This window comes from Rissa tridactyla, chromosome Z (assembly GCF_028500815.1).
Source record: "Rissa tridactyla isolate bRisTri1 chromosome Z, bRisTri1.patW.cur.20221130, whole genome shotgun sequence".
NCBI classification, from domain to species: Eukaryota; Metazoa; Chordata; class Aves; order Charadriiformes; family Laridae; genus Rissa; species Rissa tridactyla.
Window position 1 is genome coordinate 11,613,603 of NC_071497.1, and position 15,699 is coordinate 11,629,301.

The window sequence follows — 15,699 nt, forward strand, 5'->3', positions numbered from 1 at the left end:
TAACAACCCAAGACACAGATTTGTCTTGGCAGAATCCAAGACTTCCACTTCCAATTTGCCTTATACTAGTACCGAAAAAGCTATAGCAAAGGTGCCATTCTAGCCAGATAAGCACGGGTGTGAGTGTCGTCTATCACCATTCCCATATGTCAGCGCTTTCACCACTGAGCTAGTCGAAAGTAGCTGTTGCTAACACCATGTGCAGCAGTGAGGGGGAGGAGCTCTGCCCTTGAGCAACTCCTGCACTGCAGCATATTGCTTTCAAAGAACACATCACATCATTCAAGCTCACTGGAAAAGCGGGGCCAACTATACAGACAGATTTTAATACAGCTGGTTTTATACTCTAGGAAGACCTTCAGAAGGATACAGCAAGTTCCACTGAAGCAGTGTAAGGCCATGCTTTCCCATGAAGACAGGGCATTGAACCAGCGTAGTAACAGTTTTCCTGGTAGATGTGACAGAGAGAAACTTCACCCATTGCTAGTATTTTGGCTTTGAGAGGCTACTAGCTACTCATCAGATATGCAGCATCAGGGTGGTTTAGAAGAGCTTGTTTTTTTCAGACAAGTTCAGCTTGAGGATAGAGCACAGACTAAAAAAAAAGAATCAGGATGAAAGCACGTGCTTCACTGCTGTAAGTCATCCCATCACTAGTAACACCACATACAGACCACTGCACCTATTCTTTTCCAAAGCAGGCAGAAAGGTTCTCATCCTCACAGTAGGGTCTGCACTCCTTAATTTGAGGGTATCATCTAGAAGCAAGAAAAGCCAGTTGCTATTTACATTTTGCTCATTTTCCTGAGGAGTAGAGTACTACACATTTTCACGATGTCTTTGCTCCCACATGCTAGTGCAGTTCTCTTCAACCTAAGATACATAAAACCACAAACCAGAGTCCAGCCAAAGCCCACCTTTGGTGGTTAGAGACACCACCACTCTCACTCCTAGAGTAACTTCTCACCTACTGCTCACTGCTTCATAGAAGAAGCAGTGTAGGAGCTCTGAATGTAAGACAGTGATGTTCTTCAGAGGAATTTATGCTTTGAGGACCACTCTAAATACAGCTCTTGGCTAAGCTCTTTCCTTGCCTGTTGTATGAATTATGGACTATTGCCTTTATTTTCATAACAATTTCAGCTAGTTGCACTAACCCATGTCACCTACATGCTTATTCAGACAGATACCTTATTATTTCTGTGAACTATCTTGTTAAGAATCAACAGTTTTGGCATTATAACAACTCCTACAGCTGAAGGCAACACCTCTTTCTGCCCCCTACCCCTCCCAATTTAGAAAGTAAAACATGTACCATAAATTAATCTGCCAATAAACCATTTAAGTTGGACTAGCATTGGGAATGCTAGATTTGCAGCTCCCTGGATTTGTTTTCCATCTTCAGTTGGTCACTGCGGTATTGCTAGCAGCTACCTTGCTGCCAGTTACCACCCTTAGTAACTGGAAGAGAAACACGTTCCCCACTTTTTTTTTTTTTTTTGAGAACTTACTAAGAGTAAATTCACTCAGCTTTTACCTTTTACCTCAGGGCTACAGCTGCCACCACCTCCACGGTGGAGATTGGAGCTTTCTGCACAATTTAATCCAAGCGATGGGACCAGTTTTCCCCAGCCACAAGAGCCTGGAGTCTCAGCTGCACTGCAACCCAGGCTTGGGCAGTCAAGTTAGCCACAGCTTAAAGAGTCATTACGGCTCAGCATTTAAGACCTTGCTCAAGGTCAGCAGAGAACAAGCCTCAGTGAAGTTACTTCTGAGAAATACACAAGATCAGATGCCACTTTTAGTTGGTGTATTGTCTTCTGCAGACTGAACGCACATTCAAGTTACAATCTCAAAGATGCAGTTTAGGCCTTGCAAGTAGATTTTCATGTAGCAGTACTGAATTAAGTCTCACTGCACCATAAGAGCTTCCGTCTTGTTTCCTGACCTACTTTATAGAAACTAGCCTCTCCACTCAGATAAGGAAGAGACTGGCTAGTGTGACAGCCAGATGACCTGCTTGAGATACCACAAGAGTAGTCCACAATTCTAGAAGACACCGGGACAACAGTTTGCAGGTTAATATAGGAACTGATGTCTCCCAGATCACAGATGTGTTGACAATAGAAAAGCCTCAGTCCCTATCCTCTGCCCCTCCCATCATTAATTACAGGGACACACTGCCTGAGGCTTACCACAAACCCCTGAGGCACCAGTAGGAGAATGATGTGCCTACACAGCTGTAAAAAGAGAGCTCCTTAATCAAGCTGGTTATCCCATTCTCTGTGTGAAGGAGCTCAGAGAGCATCTAGCAACTCGGGTAGGTTTGAGGTATTCCAGCACAGGCAGCCCAGAGGATTCTTTCCGACCACCAAGCATAACTTTTTCCACCATGGCTGGCAAGTTATTGCCAAGGCCCTCCCTTCTGAAACCCAGCTGAAGAACCAAGTTCTTCTACATACATTTTGAATATCTGTTTTCAATACTCTGTCTCATTAAGTATGAAGCAATCCTGTCGAAAAGATTATGAAAGCTGTGCAACATCGCATTCAACCTCCAAGTATACCCCTCCTTCCATTAAGTTGAAACAAGTAGTAATACTGTTATACAGTAGAAGTTTTAGCAGATGGAAAGATTAAAAAAAAAGTAACAACACTAAGGCAGTTATGTCGATACAAGTGTTTGTCCCAAGTTAAGCATTAGCTGTCCTTCATCTTGTTCAGAAGAGATGGGAATTGACAATTCCAGAGAAACTCACTGTACTGGGAAGTTGTGGATCACAAAGAGACCAGTGAGTACAGTTTTACATCAGTGCTAGAGCACCTACTGTAAGATACCATTAAAGCACTCTTATCAATGAAATCCTATTTCTATAAATGAAGGCAACAGTAAGCAAGCACACCAACGAGACGTACGTGCTTCTACACCATCAAACTCCAGACTGGCTACAAGCAAAATGGAGACAAGCACTCTGTCTTTTCCTTAAGATACCACAATATTAACCTATCCAAGTGACATCATGAGTTTGAGAGAGGAAACAGCTAGAGAAAGCAGTTCTAGTTACCACCATTATGAAAGATGGGAAACTGGATTCAGCCAGCAGGTTTGCTGTGGGTAGAGCCCTGATGGCAAGCTGAAAGTCATGCTAGGTTTAAGCCAGTTCTTTTAACTAGGAGACTAAAAAAAGAGCTGCCTGATGCACACGTGTGCACGCACGCATACAGTGCAACAGAAGAGACACCTGTTCGTTTAAACAGGACAACTAAGCTCAGCCTTTGAGAGCCAATGGCCCACTTAAAACCGCGTGGCAGGCAAGGGCTTGTACCTGAAAGCTTCCCGGCCTCAGAACCACGGTTCAGCAATTTAACACACACCTACTATGCAACGTAACCTCCCCATTTGGTGCAGTAACTGGGGGAAGAGAACCACAGGATCCCTCAAAAGCCACAAAAACAGCTTCACAAGTAGATGAATTCTGAAACAGTTAGGAGACAGTGCAACCAAACTAGGAATCCTACTGTCCTGATTGGAAAACAACATTCCTGTATCCTTCAAGCACCACTTCTGCAGACAAGGACAGGGACTTACTGGAAGAACTCTCACATTCACAGGTCCTTATGGGTAACATGAATCACATTTGCCGGAGGGACAACACAGCAGAGGTGACATCAATCTAAAAGGCTGAAGTGCACTGATGAAAACCACCTTGCACAGGCGATTCATAAGCTGACAACAGGAGTTGCTTTGATGAACTTTAGTCTTACGAAGAAGGAAGAATTGGTAAGGGATGGGAAGGCAGGGGTCTGCCCCAGCAGTCACGAGCTGGTGGAGTTCTGGATCCTGAGAGGACGGAGCAAAGAAAAAAGCAGGATCACAACTCCAGACTTCCATGGAGCAGGCTTTGGCCTCTTCAGGGATCTGCTAGGAGGAAGGCACACAGCCAAGGAGAGGCATTCAGCAGAACTAGTTTATTTTCAAGAAACACCTCTCCAGCCCTGAAACTGGTTCATCCCAATGACCAGGAAAACAGGTAAAGGTCACTGAAGACCTGCATGCATGAACATGGAGGTCCTGACTAAACTCAAATATGAAAAGGAAGCATAAAAAAGCAGCAGCACACACAGCAGACCCACTAGGAATACAGAAACACTGTCTAAGCATGCAGGGATGGGTTTAGTGGGATGGAGCCAAATCTGGCAAAGGATGCCAACAAGAAGAAAGCCTTCTGCGGGTACATCAGCAGCAAAACAAAGAACTAAATGCAGACCTGATGGGGCAGAAGATTTGATGACAAAGGACACAGATAAGGCCAAAGTACTCGTGCTTTCTTTGCCTCAGTCTTTATTGAGATGACCAGCCTTCAGGAATCCCAGGCCCCTGAGCCCAGTGGGAAAGTCTGGAATAAGGCAAACTCCTCATCAGTGGGGGAGGACCAGGTTAGGAAGCACATCCATGAACTGGACAGACATAAACCCATGATGAGATGGGGTCCTCACAAGTGTTGAGGGAGCTGGATGATGCCACTGTAATACCACTTTCAATTATCTTATCCTTATTATGGTGATGAGGGGAGGTTCCTGAGGACTGGAAGAAACCAAGTGTCACTCCTGTCTTCAAGGCAGCAGATACAAGGAAATACAGGCCAGTCAGCCTTACTTCAATCCCTGGAAAGGTGATCGAGCAAGTATTGTAAACCATTTCCAAACATACAAAGGACATAGTGAGGAGAAGTCAGCATGGACTTCAGGGAAGACATGCTTAACCAACCCAATACCTGCTATGAAGATATGACTGGCCTGGTGTACAGGAGAGCTTTAATGTTGTTCATCTCAACTTTAAGAGGGCTTTCAACACTGTCTCCCATAACGTTTCCTAGACAAGTTGGTGAGGTACAAGCTAGGCAGATGTACAGCAAAGGAGCCTGAAAACTGGCTGAACTGCTGGGCTCAAGGGGTTGTGATCGCACAAATTCCAACTGGAGGGCTGTCATTAGTGGAGTACACCAGCAGAGAGTAATAGGACCACTACTGTTTAACACCTTCATTAATGACCTAAATGATGGGCCAGGGTGCATCCTCAGCAAATGCACTGAGGGTACAGAACCGGAGGGAGTGCATGATACATCAGAGGGTTGTGCTGTCATTCAGAGGGACCTCAACAGGATGGAGAAACAGGCTGACAGGTACCTCATGATATTCAACATGAGGAAATGCAAAGTTCTGCACCTGGCAGGAATAACCCCATACAGCTGTGTGGTGACTGATTGAAAAGCAGCTTGGCAGAAGGAAAGGGAAAAAAAAAAACCACCACAAAAAAACAGCCCACACAACAGATCCCAATGGAGAAGCTGACCGTGAACCAACAATATGCCTCATGGCAAAAGAGGCCAACAGCCCAGAGAAGACAATATTAAGGGGATCTTACCAATATGAATAAATACCTGATGGGGATGTACAAAAGGTGGTGACAGACTCTTTTCAATGGATCCAACAACAGAATAAGAGACAATAGGCACAAATTGAAGTTTTGGAAGCTTCAGATAAACGTGAGAAAGAAATTTTACTTGGCAGGTGACTGGATGTAGGAGCAGGTTACCCAGACAGATACTTGAAAATCAACTTCACAGCATCCTGGGCAGCCTGCTCTAGCTAACTCTGCTCTGAGCCAAGGCATTGGACTAGAAGATACCCACAGGTGCCATCCAGCCCCAACTTCCCTATGATTGTCAGATTTGCGTTCCCGTAGATTGGAACTGAGATCAAATCATCTATACTGACATTGTTTCACAAGTTCACCAACTTCAGTTCCTGATTTTCTGTAGTCCTCAGTCTCTCCCAAAACGGAGAATTTACCTTCAGCTTGCTTTAAGAACAATACATGGTGTTGGTCTAACAGTTCTCATTTAGTCAGAGAAGGAAGTTTTGTAAAAGCTCAGGCAGATCTATTTTAAGCTTTCAGATTATACTGCAAACTGGTTTCATCTGTGGGTGGATGAAGTTAAGAGCAATAATTATAAACTAGAAACCAAGGAGGCTGGAAGTAGAGGTTCAGACTCAGTATATTTTTTTTGTTGGAGAGCTACCAGGCTCCCTTCCAGAATATGAATGTTAAGTAACAGCACTCCAGCAGACACACCAAGTATTTATACTTGATCAGGTGCTAATACAGGCCTAGGGGTTCACCAGGGCGGTAACTTGGAAGCAGATGAGAAAGGGGTCACATGCAAGCAATAGTTTTCCATTAGTAACCAGAAGTTTGCAGTAGGAGTTTTAACATAACATCCATCTCCATGAATTAGCAAGTTCAAAATATGCATTCAGATCAGCTCTGCTTGATATACTACCTGCAAAACAGCTTTGAAGCTCACTTCAGTTGTCTAGTGTTAACAGAGACAAATGCAAGGAATGCACACCTTCAAAGAAGAAAAGCTGAACGGATTATAGGTAGCTGGCCACAACCACAGCATCAGGTACTCAGAGATGTCTGAAAGAGGACACGGGAGTCTGAGCCCTAGGACAGGTGACATATGAAAGCTTTTGAAGTGATAAGCAAGAAACCAGTACTGGGACTCTGGACCCTATCAGAGAGCTGCCAGTCTCAAGGCAGACCATAGCAAGAACAGCCAATGTTCTTCTTCACCCTATTAGGAAGGTACTCTCACAACACAAGTCTAGAGGGACTACAAGGACCACAGCTAGAGGACAGTGGGAGTAAGCCAGACAGAACACTTTCTTTCTAATTCTGCATAGCCTGGCACTTCCAACACATAGCAGCACATAATTCAATCTGCACAGCCTCAGTGGGGCTTCATCCTGAGTCGTATCATAGTTCTACAACCATTTGGGTACAATCTCACAGCAGAATACCATCTACTTCTCACCTCTGCTACGAACTCAGTAACCCATTTAATAATACCTTTTCTCCTTAGTGTCAAAGTGTTTGTCCTAGTGCACAGAGCAGATTTGCTACTGAAAGTGACAAACCAGTGGAGTCAATTAGTCATATGCAAGCAGAACTTCCTTTTTAAAAAAAAAAAAAAGGAGAGAAATCCACACTGACACTTCCCCATTTGTCTTATCTTCCTCTGCAGAGGATCTGCTCTGAGAAGCACATCTCAAATTAGTTGGCATGCCTTCCAAAAGCTCTGTTAAGACAGCAAGAACTCAGTTTTACAGCTAACCGCAATGGACCTTGCCATACATCCTGAGGGAGTTTCCTCCTGCATGTTGCCATCTCACCTGATGTCAAAAAAAAAAAAAAAGGAGGGGTCAGTACTGCTTAGGTTCAGCTTTAGCTGTCTCCTCATTTGGAGGTAGCAAGGGTAAAGGGAGGATAAGCTTGAAAAAGCTGACGGTGGTCAGGTATCAGGATAATGTTTTATGCAATTAGACTTGAGGGGAACAAAAAGATCTTTTTAGAAAGATCTAGCCAATACAGAAATGCTTCAGAGACAAGAATCTACAACTCGAGTGTTTCATGGTTGCTGCAGCACCACTGCGAACGCCAAGTACTTAGGCAGAAACATCCATTTCATTTAAAAGGTTAGATGCTGCTCAGAAGTCAAGGTTTCCTGGCTCCTAAAATAGCTCTCTTCTACAAGGCAGGATGAAGACGCTATTTCATTTCAGATAATGAAAGCTCTGCAGCCCTCTTCATAAGAGTCAGAAAACTTGAGATTAGTCTACTTAGAGGGCCTCAGAACCACGGAAGCCACAGAAAACAGCACTGAAGGTTCTCCTTCCCTTTCCCATGACCTATTCCCATGTCTGAACCAAAAACCAACATCAGACATGCAGCCAGTGTTCCTGTCCTCCAGGTTCCTCTGACTCAGGATAAAATAGCATTCTTAAATCAGCGGCTTCAAAAAAGCAAGGAAAGCATGCTTTAAAGAATGCAAAGCAGTAATGGTAGAGGTTCATCCACTTCATGCTGTACATCTGTGGCATTGCTTTATAGGCAGACAGCTTCCCTTTCTTCTGCAGTTTCTCTCCTCAGAGGATTTCAGCCTTAGGTACTTTTATCTCGCAGCAGTGCTTAGGACTTATTTGCTCAGAGCAGGTAAGAAGAACCCAGAAAAAGCAAGTTATCCAGTTCATGGTGATGGGTCAGCCATTGCCACCATCCCTCTGCCAGAGGGATGTCCTAGTACAGGCCTGGTTATGGACAGCAGTCCTTACAGAAGCTCACTGTCTCAGAGCCACTTTGAAGTGGAAGACTTCAACCCACACTTCTCCTGCAGTGCCAATCTCCACCAGACCCTCCAGAAAGGCCCTTGGAAAGGCCAAGAGAGCAGACAAGCACAGCTCCTGTTCAAGAATCAATAAAGAACAGCTGCAGAGCTTTAAGCCTGAGTCAGACTTGAATACTGACCTCCCTCTGTTTACCAACTGTTGGAGCTATCCACACATTGTTAGTTGATTAGTGACCCAGCCTTTCAGAGATTAATGACCCACCACCAGAGGTTAAGACCAAGAGGCATACTAACCACCTAAAAGGCAGTTTTACCTATTTGCCTCCACTTATCATGCTCACTCCCTAGACTACTCAATACACAGTGCCAGCAGTTCAGGCTTACTATTGCTTTGAAGTTAGGAACACCTGTTTGCTTGCTGAAGTTTTTCCTGAGGTGGGAGAGAAGTTAACTCATTTTTTTCTTGCCTGTGCATCAGGTATTAAGTGGAAGAAGGGGTATCCCTCACACTGCAAAGCTGTTGGACTCCTTCCATTAGAAGGACCATACTTTTAGCTTTTTCTGCTAATTCTGCTAGAAGGAAAAAAAAAAAAATATTGCTCTTCCTACTGAAAATCCTTTTATTCTGCTCATTACCCTAGTGCCGTTTCCAGGTCAACCACAGAACTGCTCTCAAGCCCTCAAGTCTAAAAATTGCTTACCCCAGCCCCTTTTTGCTCCCGCCCTTGAGAGTACTTCTGTGCTGCCAAATGCCTAGAACAGGACAGTACTACATACAGGTAAATGTAGGAAGATGGGACTTCACCTGTGTTGCTGGTAGAAAAGCTGGGCAAGAACCTTCCTACTGAGACATTAACTGACCACAGCCTGAGGCTAGAGAGGTATTTATACTTGTGCATTATCAGGGATGCTGATACACTTCTTAGACACCTCACAGCAGTAAAGAGGAAGGGAGCTTGCTTGTACTCCAAAAGCAAAAAAGCTTTTTAATATAGCTGAGGAAAGAAGTTATAGGGTGTGAGCTGCTTCTCACCAGCTATGCAGCAGTGTGGATGGTCAGTGCTGACAGAGTACAGTACCCCCACTGCACTCCTGAGCTGCGAGAAGAGCCATGAAGGCAGCTGCCAACTCCCATTGCTACAGGATGGTCAGACAGCAATCTAGTTTCATGAGAAAATCCAATCTATCATAGACAAAAAAAGTCCACCATTTCTACTCCCACCTTAATCACACATCCCCTTCTCTCTCAGAGCCATCAGCTCTTCAACAGGTTTCTTAGATGAAGGCATATGCTCCCAGAGGGAAGGAAAGCCTGGCTTCTCAGTTGAACAACAGTGGGCAAACGTTCAAGGAGAGGGCTCCTTACATGGGCAGGAACAAGTGCTGAATCTGTACAGCACAGTTGCAGGGCAGCAGAAGGTGACACATGGAAGAGGCCAGACCACTTTGACTCATTCCCTGAGAGCACAGGAGTTTATCAGACCAGATACTGCTGGCAGCCCCAAAGATTTTGGAGGCTAGCAGATCCACCCTGCCCAGAAGCAGCTCCAGGGCCCCCAGGACAACAGCCATAGGAAGCACCTCTTGTCATCAGCAGCTCCGTAACACCTTGCACACACACCAGCCGGCAACCCAGAACTGCTCGTTATAAAGTTTCAAACCAATCTCATCCCTTGCAACCCTTGCTCCCAGGAAATCCTACATTAACGCATTTCAGGAAGTCTTTCCACAGAGATACTAAGTCCTTGCAAGAGTAGTTAATATATCAGCAGTGCTGTGCTGCCACTACTGCTTTCACATTCAGGAATTACTACATCCAAGGCCCACACATGAGCAAGGCACTTTCCAAAGCCTGCTAGCGTCCTGCGGACACATGTCAGAGCCAGGGAAGGGAAAGCAGGCACAGGAACTCCTGCAACAGCATCCTCTCCATATTACACCACAGAGATGAAGCGAGCAGGAGCTCAGCTCTGGAGAGGACAATCACGGACAAGCTGATGACAAGCCCGGGGGTAAGGAAGCAACAGCAGCTCCAAGCTTTCCCTGTGAGGGCTACAGGAAGGAGACGGCGAGGGAGCTGCAGCAATTCCTGAAGCATTCAGACCCATCCGTAGAGGGTACGAGCCACGGGAAGGCACAATCAGTAAAATCTTGCTTCTCGCACCCAGTGAGAGCAGGAGCACCGATGTCCCAACCGGTCCTCTGCAGAGAGCGACACGATACCTGCAGCCCCCACACCGAGTGCCTTCGCCCCCCCTCCCCGGGCAGCCCCGGGCTCCTGCAATGGATGTCTGCATCGCCCAGGGCTTCACTTCCCCGCGGGGAGCCAGGGATGCAGCCGGGGAAGGGGATGTGGCGGGGAAACGCCACACACAGCCCTCCTCTCCACGCTTCCCTTCAAAAGCGGAGACACCCCCAAAACGCCTCCCCACCTCCCTTCCCCGGGCCGTACCTTGTCGCCGATGCTGCGGGGTAGCAGCAGGTCGGGGCTGGGGGTGAGCGCCGGCCCCATCTCCTCGCTGCTGGACGTGGCCAGGGGATGCGGCATCTCCCGCAACGACTTGGGCCCAGAGGACGGGAGAGGTTTGGGGGCGCCGGCCGAGCCGCCCGACATCGCGCCGGGGGCCCGAGGCGGCGACCGAGGGAAGAAGGAAGGAAGGAAGGAGCGGGAGGGCCGCTGCGCCGCCCAGGCTGGGGAGCTGCGGGGGCCGTGGCAGGAGCCTGCCCGCCGCCACCACCGTGCTACGGGGAGGAGGGGGAGGAGGAGAAGAGGGAGAGGGGGGAGGAGGAGCGAGAGCAACGCCTGCCCGCGCCGCCACCGCCCGCCCCCTCAGAGCACCGGCCCCACCTGCCCCCGGCGGAAGGCGCGGGGCCGCCTCAGCGCAGCGGCAGGGGGCGGGGCTGCGGCGGGCGCTGGCCCCGCCCCATGAGGGGCGGTGCGGGGGGGGCGGGGCCCCGCGAGGGGGCGTGGCCAGCGAGCGACGGAGGGGGCGAGTCCCGGTGGCGAAAAGCGGCGAAACAGCAGAAAAACACAAGGCGCGCCTCGGGTTTTGCGGGCTCGGGCCGGCGCCCGCGAGCTGTTCACGAGTTCGAAGGGAAACGCCGCGGAAATCGGCGGCGGGGAGAGAGGCCTTGTCTATCGCGATATGCTCGCGAGGGTGGGTGAAGCGGCTGTAGGGGCGACGGGGTGCCTCCAGCGGCAACACCCACCCACCCACAACGGGGACACGGGTCTTCCTCGGGGACCTGGGTGTGCAGAAACACCCGTTCAGCCACGGTCGCGCGTTTCCTGTCACCGCGGTCAAGATATTTCTCATTTTTGTAGAATAATGTTTCCTACCGAAGCCGCTTGGAATTCGTTGACGGGAATTCGTTTTCTATTCAAAAGAATGAGTTTTAAAGAAGACCCGCACAGAAGTTTTACTCTGACCGTGCGTGGAAAGGATTTTTGTAATTTTTCAGGCAACCTTAAATTCAGGCTCTCTCATTTGCTAAAATGAGCCGAAAGATTATATCGACTCATGTGGAAATGATCCATGCAAATTTGTGTAACAGCACAAATTCAGTGATCTCTCCACAGTTAACAATGTGAAAAAAGTATTGATGACTGCTGAATAATTAATAAATAGGAGAAAAAACATAGTCTGGTTTAAGATATTCCCTGAGCAGATAAAGCAGCTACATTTGTCTGATAAATTATTCTTTGTGCTGATAAATTATTCTTTGTGAATAATCTGCTCAGCACTGATTAGACGTAGTAGAGTAACGTGCTACTGGGGGAAGAGATGGATCACTGTGAGACTGTCACAATCCATTCCAGCTATATATATATATATAAAGATACGCACACAGATACGTGACCAAACAGGACTCGGATGCTCTAAGTGTTTTTGCTGCTGTTTTCCCAGGGGAGTACAGCCCAGTGAAACCAAAAGGGCAGCACCACGACCTAAAGCTAAGCTTGTGAGTTTTACAGGTGTCAGTGCCAGGTGCCTTGCAGCAGGACAGACATGGGAGTCGAACACTCTGGACCTGCATGACAAAAAGAAACGCCATTTATCATAGGGGTAAACTATGAAAAAAACAATCCTTACTATAAATAACTACTTAATATTATGTAATGTTTGAACTCCGGTGACAATCAAAACCCACAACTGAGTCCCAAGCCCCAGTGAAGACGAGGCTGTAAAGTATGCCTTGTTCATTGCACTTAAGAAATAACAACTTATTTATCTATCGGGAAAAGGAGACACTACAAATTAGCCAGCATAAGTGCACGCACCTCAACTTTCTTCTAAGCTACCCAAATCTTAAGTGGAAATGATTGCCATAAAGCAGCAGGCAGGTTTGTGCATCTGCGTGCTGCTCAGGAACCAGTTCCCTCTGGTTTTATCAAAGCCTGTATCTCAAAGGCTTACCAAGAGCTCTTCCTATTTTTTCCTTTAAGGATCCTCGCGCAGCTGTGTTTCCAACTCAAACCCTTCTCCAAAGGAAGCCTGTAAGGGACGTTCACACCAACACTGTCAAAACTTGGAAACCGGGGTACATTCTAGCTCTGTGCAGGTACAAACGACCTTCTACCCATTAAACCTGTTGGCTCGGTAGGCAATGAGCTGAGCCCAGGCCTGCTGCATCCTTGAAGACCAACAGTATCTGGGCTGCCTGAGCAGCAAGCAGCACAGGCAGCAGATTGAGGGAAGGGTTTATCATTCTCTAATTGGCACTCGTTAGACTTTATCAAAAATACTGTGTCCGATTGTGGGCCCCCTAATACAAGAAAGACACTGACAAACTGGGGAATGTTCAGAAGAGGGTGCTGAGATGGCTGGCGACTGGAGCACTTGCCCTGCAAGCAGAAGCTGCAGGGCTGAGGCATTTTCAGCCTGGAGCAGAGATGGCTTCATGGGCAGCCCCCAGTGCCCCATGGAAAGGGGATGGAAGAGATGGTGCTGCGCTCTTCGTAGTGGTGCACAGCAGGAGGACAAGAGGCAAAGGACATAAATTGAAACAGGAAATTCCTGATGGATATTAGGAAGAACTTTTTCCCCCTGAGGACTGCCAAGCATTGGAGCAGGTTGCGGAGAGAGGTTGTGCAGTCTCCACCCCTGGAGATTTTCAAGACCTGACTGGGCAATGCCCTGAGCAATCCGGCCTGATCTCATGTCTGATCCTCTGCTATGCAGGAGACTGGACCAGAGACCTCCCTCAGTCCCTTCCAGCCTGAATGATTCGGTGATTCATATTATGTTTGTTGCTATGGAAGTCATATGTCTAGTTTCTGAAGTGATGTGAGATGACCTCTCAATTTTCCTGTATACAAGTATGAAGTTCCAAGCTCCAGTGATTCACTTACTGGTATGGCTCCCTGCGATTACTGTATGTACAGGCAATATCTGCCTCTTTGTTTATTAATCACATTTAACTGTGTTACCTCGATGGTTTTTCCTTGGAGCATGTCATCCTTAGTCTTTTCATCTGACACAAATTACTTGGAAACATTTTCAAATAGATCAGTACATGCAAAGTATAGGAATATTTGTGCACCTGTGAATACAAGCAAGCGGAAATCTGGTTGGAAAAAGTTCAGAAGACACTAGTGGAAGGACTTTTATCCAGGAAAATAGACAAACCTGGTGATTATTATGGTGATACTCGTGAATTCTGACTATGATAGTTATGTGTAAATTTCAGAATTCCAACACCATAGCATGCTATAAAGTCAAGATGGTTAACTGTTGAGCAGGTCTTTTTCCTATATCGATCCCTAGGTCACTTCACTATAAATGTTCACTACAACTCATTTCTGATAATAACATGCATTTTGTGAAACCAAATAGACAGATTAGGCTACTCTCTTAAGGGTAAATCTCTTAAGGACTAAAGACGGATGTCTCCCTCTGATTTCAGTGAGTACTAAATCTGTAAATATCTGTAAAGGCTGCATATCTATATAGGCTATCTGTATATCATATAGGTTTAACAGTGATACATAACTTCAGCAGCAGATGCAAACTATCATAGTGAGAACCAGGAGAGTTCAAAAATCCTAAATTGTATCTCAAAATATATGAAATTTACTTTAAATTTGTAATCTGAAAAATCTGTACAAGTGGCTAACTGGCTGGCCTTTTCTTTGCTGTCTTCTCTGCGAGTTTGTATCACAGACTGAGGTGAGTTTTTAGCTTCCTCTTCAGCCATGAGAAAACACCCTTTTTTTTTTTTAACATGGAAGATGACAATTTTATGTACTTGATTTCAAGAGCTGAAGCTTCAAAAAGACAGAAGATAAAACACTTTAGGACTTGCATTTGAAAATTTACAGTTAGGAGCAAATTCTTGGACCTTGATGAGCACTAGTTATGCATTATCAACAAAGGCCATGAACAACTACAAACCTTTTGTGCATGAAACAAAACAGAAAAAAGGTACACCATGCAGCCGACTTCTTGTAGGATATTTTTTCCACACACAAATAGAAAACCTCTAAATGCATCAGCATGTGGGTCACCTGATGAAGAAAAGTGTCTATTTTTCTAATAGTAGCAGCACTGAAATAAAGGTCTTAATTCTACTAAGAAATTATGAGTGATTAAAAACATGGTAATGTTTCGTTCTCCAGTTCCTACACCATACTACCAACTGTGGTGGTATAATTTTATGACTAATATTTTCCTTGACATTTTTATTGATAGTTTGCTTTTTGTTAAACATTGACCAAGCTAAAAACAATCAACACATGAAACATGCAACCAGCAGAATAAAATACACAATGAGAAGCAGAATCAGTGACTGGCTGAAGAGAAACTGCAATTCAATGCCCACCTCTTAACACAAGTTAACCTGAAAAACTGGCACACTCTCCTACCAAAATCCTAACTGTTTATCATGTTTACATCATTTCAGCTGAGAAATGAGATAAAGCAGAACAGGTATAATACTAACTGGGCAAGAAGACAAAAGGTAAATTTGGGGATCAAGAATCTCACTAATTCAAGACAAAGGTCACTAGTTTCAGGTGGTTTTTTTTCTGAAGAAAATAGTTCTGCCTCTGTATCACTGGAAGTCCCACAGGCTGTCTCTTTAGATTTTTACTAGGATAAACAGAGAGAGGAAGGGTCTACAGGTTGCCTTCTCATCCTGCCTTTTCAATGATACTCTTGCACCCCCATTAAGGCACTGTTAGTTCAGGAAGTACTCATATTACTTCTGCTGTTTAGCTGTATCTTCTCAACCAGGGCTGATGTGTATCATAATTAAGCATTTCTGGCACCAACTGGAGACCATTTTGTGTATGTTACCTCTCCTGACATTTTTACTAAGTGTAGGACCTAGGCCAGCCTAAGCAAGAACAGGAATTTTGAAGAGATTCTATGCAGTGCCATTTATTTTCATTATATACAACATACCTGCGGTTGTTGGTATAAAAGCAAGTTTGGTGGTGTGTTCAATCCACTAAAAAAAGAGCATTTTCTTATTTAACACGATTCTTAATTTTAAAATAAGTTAAA

At 45.7% G+C, this 15,699-nt stretch overlaps 1 protein-coding gene across 4 annotated transcripts in view; it reads right to left on the reverse strand.

Annotated features, from left to right (window-relative positions):
• Positions 1-11,064, reverse strand: part of SNX30 (sorting nexin family member 30) — a 50,424-nt gene extending 39,360 nt beyond the window's left edge. For 2 of the 4 annotated variants that reach the window (XR_008463737.1, XR_008463738.1), the window contains exon 1: positions 10,644-11,063. Coding sequence is in view for 1 of the 4 variants with exons in the window: in XM_054185068.1 (XP_054041043.1) it covers positions 10,644-10,805 (162 nt within the window). In the remaining 3 variants the exon portion in view is untranslated. Of the gene's footprint in view, positions 1-10,643 lie in introns of all 4 variants that reach the window. The other 2 variants (XR_008463736.1, XM_054185068.1) reach the window with 2 other exon arrangements.
• Positions 11,065-15,699: the final 4,635 nt, after the last annotated feature.